This window comes from Branchiostoma belcheri, unplaced genomic scaffold, assembly GCF_001625305.1.
Source record: "Branchiostoma belcheri isolate BF01 breed outbred unplaced genomic scaffold, Haploidv18h27 scaffold78, whole genome shotgun sequence".
In the NCBI taxonomy this organism is placed as follows: Eukaryota; Metazoa; Chordata; class Leptocardii; order Amphioxiformes; family Branchiostomatidae; genus Branchiostoma; species Branchiostoma belcheri.
The window spans coordinates 918322-926565 of record NW_017804442.1 but is presented as its reverse complement, the minus strand read 5'-3'; the positions used below and the strand labels follow the sequence as shown (position 1 = coordinate 926565).

Here is an 8244-nt window from a genome sequence, read left to right as displayed (position 1 = left end):
GACAAAATGAGCAAAAATATACCATAAGTTACAAAAAAATTAATAAAAACTATACCAATGTCGTAGAATGCCAAAATCAAACGAAAAAGACGAAATTGTAAAGAAATGAACTTGAAGACTAGATTATTCGCCAAACCATATTCTGTGCCATTTGCTCAACCCTCATGACCACGTAGATTTCATAATGAAAATAACTTTTTTTTTGCAAAACTTTTTTTTATTCGCACGCGCGCATCAGTTTTGGGGCTCCCGGAGGATGTCATCCATATAATCAAATCAACATGGCCTTAGGTACAAAATGAAGGTAGCGATATAGCTATAGGGCGTAGACTTTATTAGAATTTCCATTTGCGGTGGGCCAGCCGCTAGTCATCCTGGAATTCACATTTTTACGCGTATATTTTGTGGGTAAGAAAAAATAAGATAATTCGAGGAGGAACAAGGTCAACGCAAAATTGCTACGGAGACGACATCAAGACAGTTATTTCAGTACGATAAAGAAGATAATTCAAGGAAATACAATGTGAATGCAAACTGCCACGGAGACGGCGTCAAGATGTTTATCAAGGCTCGGTTGATGTAGCCTCCACCAGGCCTTTCTACGGGAATACGGATCATAGAATTCGGCAAAAAAAAAGTAAAATTGGCCAGGGGAGTCCGGCCGCGGGGAGGTAGTTTCTTTCCCTCCACGGCCAGTCAAACCTACAAGGCGCCCAAACTTCCCTGACAAATATTCTCCTATATATAGCCAGTCTGGTAGAGACTAGGATCGAAGATGTTACGAATTAAAAGATTGGCAAGGAAGAAGGAACAAGGAAATGTGGGGGCTGCTGCGAACGTAGCTTGGCAGACGTCATACAGGGAAATACTAACGGAAGGGCAACCCTGGAGCGGATGTTGTGAGGGAAATGAAGACTGTGACTCAGCAAAACAGTGGACTTTGTTTTATCTCAAAGCAGAGATTTCAGAGAAGTCTGGGTAACAGAAAACGTTACGACCTTTCACTCCCAATATCTGCTTGGAGAGTTGACCAATTTTTCATAACGACTAGAGGAAACCTAAGAGTCGATTCAAAGCCACGTCTGGATTACAAATAAAAGATAACGAAGATGTTATCTTTATTGAATATGTTATATATTGAATATGTTTCATATTGAATGTGTTATATTACGACGCGTACTGCACTTATGTAAGGCAATGTAATTGTAAAGCTGTTTTCTAAGATTTTATCAAAAAGTTTCTTTTGAGAATAATGAATGTTTTGAATGAAATGTTTTTCTGTTTCTGAGAAACGCGCTCAGCCATTCCCATCACGCACGTCCCACCTCACCTCGCCTCATCCCGTCTCCTGTTATCTCCCTCCTCCATCTCCCGTACGTCATGTGATGCCCCGGAGCAGGAGACAGTTGCCATGGTTACCTACGTCATAGCTGCGTCATCAGCGAACACGGGGGCTTCCCGACCGCCTTGTTTTCGCACGCGCGCCGGAACGTGCCCTTGGCGATGACATTGACTTGACTTCGAATTCCGGGCACAGATTGAATTTATCATTAAGTTTACAGGCAACTGTGTGCCTGGGGTGCGAATTGGTGAGTTTTATTTTCTAAAAAGACCAAACTTTCAGCCATGGAATGCTGTCTATTCTTAACTTAATATTATATTTGCAATATATGCTTGCAAAACACTGTATCTCTCTCTCTCTCTTCCTCTCCCGCTCCCTCTCTGTCTCTCTCTCCCGCTCCCTCTCCCTCCCTCTGTCTCTCTCTGTCTCTGTCTCTCTCTCTCTCTCTAACGAAGAAGGCAGTCAGAGATGGCAGACTTCCCCCCTTACCTATAGTGCTTTTTTGCAGCCACACAGGCGAAACTAATGTATGTGAATTCCCTGAAGACAGACAGACAGACAGAAAACAATACTTTGGCCCCCTGGGGCAAAGTTATGAATTAAGAGTTTGCAAACACCTTTATAGTGTTGCGGGGCATTACTTACGCATCTTATGTAATAAGTATACATACTTGCAAGGATACCAGAAATCAAATGATTTCACCTACACGGAAAGACTGATTTGTGTTTCGTCGCACGCACTTCCGTGTATTTGAATCATAAAAACACATCGCAACTGCTACTTTCCAATGCAGGGCACGCTACATGTCTGACTGACAACTGGCGTACGTGTAGGTTTGGACCAACGCTACGTACTGACATTCATTCCAGGTTCATTGATTTATTTTGATACAAAACAGCCTGGCACTCCAGGGTCCTAGCGGAGAACTTATGATAGCTTCAAGTGATATTTCTTGCTCAAAATCGTCATTCGAAAATGCTAACTGCTCTGAAGGGGTAACTTCACTGAAGGGTTATGGATGGAATAAAATACAGTAAAAGGAATTATTGATCATAAAGAAAGAATTAACTATATGACACTGTACATTTCCTCAATGGTTCCTGTCTCAACCAGTGGAAGATTAGCTCTTCATTGAGCTATAATAAACTCGTTTAAATATTGTATCTAAAAAAAGGAGAGGGGCGGCAGGAATATATATTGTCATATGTTGACACTGACATGGGTTCTGAGTCTCTGACACACTAGTATGTACGTGAGTCAGTGGGAAATATTTCACAGTGTGCTCAGACACATCCAAGGGCACGGTACCAGACTGTACGGTCAATACTGTATCTTTCCATCATTCGATACTCACACACCCTCCTTCAATGTAACCTGGAATGAACTTTACTATGTATGAGTCTACTAAAATGTAAAACGTTACAATATTGCACTTTCTCTTGTGTCCCGAAATGCAAAACCCAAATGCTGCATGTTGTTATGAGCTAAATAAAAGAATAAGAATAGGAAGAATTGCGTGAAAGGGATTTTGATATTTTCTACACAGAATTATGAATTAGAATGTTGCGGATTAGAGTTATATTGTATCAAAACAGGGACGTTGGATGACCTTGACCTTGACCAACTGAACAATCGAACACGAATTCGAACGTTCGAATACGTGAGCGCGGCGAAACGCAAAGAAGAGAGGAGAGGAGCGCAGCGAACCGCTAATCTGATAACTGAACCCTCCGAGGTGTCTTAAAACAGCGCATACCGCCTTAAAGATAAACCTTATTTGGACACGACACACTTGGCAGCCTAAGAAGTGACAACGAGTTTTAAGCGTGCTCAAACAAGAAGCTTTGACAATGGCTGCCTGTCTTGAAATGTAGAGTCACAACAAAACATTGTTTCACGTGTTCAAGACAGAAATGTTAAGAGAAAATAAAAACAGAACCACTGACGGACAACTAAATATTTTCGTTTTGAAATGACCCCATACAAATCATTATTCTGTAAATTTATCTCTTTAATTTTTCAAATAATATTACTAGTATTTTGGAATATCTAAATTTGACCGCCACTACATTCTGCACACAATTCTTACTATAGGTGTTACTTGCCCAACCCTACGCCTTAGGGATTTATACATACATACATAAGATCACTCGAGCGTTCAAAACCCCATTCAGAAATGTAGGGAGAAGGGAAGCCATGATGGAAATATAAAATGTTAAGCATTTTCTCTTCCAAAATGTGGCTGTAGCTATGAAATCTCTTTGTCTATGAGAAATAACTTTATAATTGAGTACTGCATAGCGATGCGAGTCGAACGCGTGTATTTGTTTTGACTAAACACGATACAATGCCGTGACTCACATCACAACATTGCCACGCCTTGCTTGAGAGGTACATGTATCACCATACAAAATATTAGCCTCCATAACATGCCAAAAACTGTGGGTTTGGGGGTCTTTGGCAGCTTTTATGTGCTATTTTCTTATTGCATATAGACAACATAGCCGGCCTGGTGGAATTACCCCCGTTTTAATAGAACTGGGCTAATCAGAAAACAGCCGAAGACCACCAAATCCACAGTTCTATAAGCCTGCTACGGAGGCTAACACTAAAATATCTCAATCTTAATTTATGTGTACAAGACATTAAAACGTCTAATATTGTTGTTTACTTACAGTTTGAGGTGGGCCGTTGGGTAGTGGCTGTTTCTCTGGATCAGTCGTCATATTCCCCATAGGGATAGATGTGGTCATGGTAGTGGTCGTCACCATCTTTGCTACTTGCCGCTTTGGTCTGAGTCTGAGGAAAAAATAAGTCTTAGACGGACACCTCAGTTTTCCTTGGAATGGAAAGTGTCTGGAGTCTTCGGCGAGACGGTTGAGTGGAGGAGTCTTAAGTCAACGATGCTCTGTTTTCTTGGGCGCTGTCTTGGACTTGGAGTTGGCGGGGTTTTGCTTTCGTCTGCGACCGAAGCTTGCTTGGCGCGGCCACTCGAGTTAAGGTTAGAACAGTCCCGTAGATACGAACCTCACAGGCACTTTATAGTACAACTTCGGTAGAAAACAAAGAGGTTGAAATCTTCTGTTTTGATCCTTCTGGTAGCGTGTCCCCGACTGACTAGTGTTGTAGGGCGGACTGTGTTTTTATATACCAGGATGTGGGTTGCGTTTCCGCTGTGGAGCTGAGCCCTGGAACGATGCAGGAAATGCCAATCAAGATGTGGAAATATTTCTGACACTTCTTCCTCCTCAAAAGCGCAGCGTCTGTGTGTTTCTCTCTCTTCGCTCTTCTCAGATGTGGGCCGACTTGAATTTCTCGTCCAGGAAGAAGATTTTTTTTAAATATTCGAGCCTTCTTCCCTCTCTCTTGCTGTGCTATGAAAATCTCTGCAACGCGATTCTAGTTTTCTACAATCGCGAAAGGCGATTAGTAAAGTCTTGCGGTCCTCTTTCTCTCGGTAGTGTCTGTAGAGTGTCTTCTTGTGGTTGTCGAAGGCTTGGACGTCGGTTGTGTCTTCTTGTTCTTCTCTGTGTGAGTGAAAATTTTCTGCCGGGCGTTGGTTTGGCGGACGTTTTATACCTCGCACTGACGCAGTCACGAGACGGTGGTTACGCACGCATATACTTTATTTCCCGCGTAAAAAAAAAGGTGAGTCGTCGATTTGTTGGCATCGTGCCAATCAAGCGTTGCCGTTAGGACTAGATAAACCGCGTGTCGTCCAGGAAATAGGAGGTAGGGGAAAACCGTTATTCATCGTGAGGGAGGGGCTGTGGAAAACGAAAGTGCCAGTTAAAAAAGCTGGACCACTCAAAGGACTTCAATAAAAATTGTCACATCTTTTCATTCGTTTGTTCATGTTCATTTAGACACGTAGAACGTACTAAAGCCTATGTAGATTTTATTTTTCATATTTTGAATTTGGGGTTCTAATAGAGTTGATTTCTCAACCTGTTATTAGCTAGATCAACTTAATATCTGTCTACATATGATATTTGGAACAATATACTTAAACAATTAGTCCTGTGTCTGTCGTATTTCTATGTATCAATATAACATAGAAAGACTTACTAGTAGATAATAATTGTTTAGAGAAAACGGCTAATACTGTATTTCATATATTAGACTATTTAGAGTACAGTTTGTGTTTACATGTAGCATAATGAACCTTCCCTACTACAACCCGCCGGTTTCTCAGACGAATCCCAAACATACCAGAGGTGAATGGGACCTAAGCTGTCAATCATGACAAATATGGGCATGGCAATGTGTCAGGTTACAGCTCGGTCATCGCTGATTGGGCGATTATTTTAAGGGCGCCAAGGAGTGTCCAGGAATGTGTTCCAAATAAGGGCATTGTACACAACATCACATGTTTCTTCGCCATGTGGCGAGCGCGGGAAAATGACTGTTAGAGTGTGGCTTGGAATGATTCAGACATAAGGCCACAGCATGTAAATTCTATGGATGACATCCTCCACAGACTCCAAATCTAATGTGGGCGAAAAAAAAGACGGGCCGAAAAAAACAAGCTCCTACATTTTAGAATATTGACTCAATCATTGTATAAATGGTTTTGATTCAATGGGAACATCACATATACACAGCCAACATCACATATCACTGCATCAAAGTAAGAAACGAAACATTAAATCATAGCCTTTTCTTGTCTCCTCTCTATACAGTTATCTGCCATCCACCTTGCGGCATAACAACAGACATCTTTGCCCATTTTCGGCACGTTCACCACTGTCAGAAGGCAACAAAATTTCTTCTTTTTTTCCCCACAAAATCAGGCGAAAATCAATGTGCGCGCTGATGTCATCCATGAAAATTACTTGCTGTGGCCTTATAGCGTTGCTTTACTTGGAATGGTTCAGACATAAATGTTAGTTTGGTGAGGGTGGGGTCATTTTCCGAAAATAGAATTCAACATTTGTTGTGAGTGGACTCGGTGTGAGTTAGCTTTATTTGGCACGCACTTGACTTAGGCAAAGTGCCTTGACAAAGTAGTACTATGTATAAACCAAATATTTCTACGTGAGACCGAATAAGATAATACTCGTCCAAATTAAGAAAGACTTGGCGGGCTAACTGGACTCCTGACCCGATATATCCTAAGGCAAATTATTCAACTCATTTTGGCCAATTTCCGATGGTATGCTTTCCATTTGCCCCCTAAAGCAGTACAGCATTCCTAAAGCACACCCTTGTCATACATATCATTCCTAACAATGCCCCTAACCCAGCCAAACAAATACATGTTATGAGTTCACTTTGTTCACCATTATTGTATATAGACTACCATTATTTCTGTTCATATTTTGTTTGGATTCTGTTACCTGTACCTTTGATTCTCTTTTGTTTTAATATGTATAATTTATTCATTCATACATGTACTATGTAATTTCCTTTTCTTTCTGGTTCTTTTTTTCTTTCTCTTTCTCTTCCTTTTCTCTTTTTCTTTTCTCTTCCTTTCTCTTCTTCATACTCTTTCTGTTTCTTTGTCTTTTGCTCTTTTTCTCTTTCCTTTTTCCTTTTTTCTTTCTTAATTTCTTTCTTTCTTTCTTTCTTTATATTCATTTTCGAGAAAGGGAAAGGGACCCCCCCCCAACACTCATGCATTCTACCAATGTCCGTTCCAATCCATGCAGTACGCCCTTGCATTTGTATTCTAACAGTAAAGCGACAACTTACACAGACGCGTAACACCAGCACGTGTATCATGTGACGTTTCGCTGTGCGTACATAGCTTTATATTATTGATTCCGTGACATATGAAAATGTCCAGTGCGATTACTCTCCAAGAAGAGGTTTCGTTCTGAGTTATTCATATTTCTCTAATAATTATTGTGATTTAGTAGTATTTCATTGTAAATGTCAATTTACAATATTCTTAAGTTATTTATATGTATATTATTTTAATTGTTTACTATCATTTTACCATTTCCAATGTACGTGCAATCAGCCCTCGGGTATGAATTTGCAATATTAATAAAGTTATAATTAGTATCATTATTATCGAAATGAAACACATCGCAGCCACTCCAAGAGAACTCTAGAATTTTAGAAAAAGCCGCAGAAAAGAACGAAACACCCCCAAAAACGAGACGTCTACTTGGAGAGTAATCACACTGGACATTTTGATATGACACGGAATCAATAATATAAAGCTATGTACGCACGGCGAAACGTCACATGATTCGCGTGCAAATGTTTCTCGTTTGTGTAACTTGACTTGTGGCTTTACTGTTAGAATACTAAGGCATACTTTCGTTGGTACAAGTTCGTAGAACATATTACTTGCTCATACTGCTTTGTAATCATTCTATTGCTTACATACAGACAAATATGGAGCACTGAGGATGCATGTCTACATTACCTTGTGTACATTAGAAAGCTCGAGGTCTCATCAAGGCCTACCCACCTACAAAGTTCCATGACAATCCATCCATAGCTTCTTGAGTTATAGTGCTAAACCACACACACACACACACACACACACACACACACACACACACACACACACACACACGCACACACACACACACACACACACACGCGCGCGCGCACACACACACGCGCGCAACGTTGCAGACGTTACCAAAAACATAACTCTTTGGCAAAAGGCAACATTTCATCTCTTCACCCTTTGGTTATCCGACAACTTTTTCACATGTTTTTACTTTCACTAGCCAGACAGGTGACACAGGGAACCGGTTTGAGCCAGTTTCCAGGCGTGCGTGTGGGCTTGCCAACTTGTCTGCTCGTGACGCCTCCAGCCAGTGCAGGTTATTAGTATCTGGCTCTGGTCCAAGTCTAGCCTCTACCAGGCTTGAGGAGGCGGCTGGAAAGAGTAGAAATCGGCCAAAATAGAGAGATAAGCATGCCAAGGGAGTATGGC

The 8244-nt window shown here is 41.1% G+C and overlaps 1 protein-coding gene across 1 annotated transcript in view; it reads right to left on the bottom strand.

Annotated features, from left to right (window-relative positions):
- LOC109485738 (sodium- and chloride-dependent glycine transporter 2-like) overlaps positions 1–4874 on the bottom strand; it is a 38604-nt gene extending 33730 nt beyond the window's left edge. Inside the window, exon 1 of the mRNA XM_019789411.1 lies at positions 4019–4874. Coding sequence (XP_019644970.1) covers positions 4019–4114 — 96 coding nt within the window. The 5' untranslated portion in view covers positions 4115–4874. The remainder of the gene's footprint in view (positions 1–4018) is intronic.
- Positions 4875–8244: the final 3370 nt, after the last annotated feature.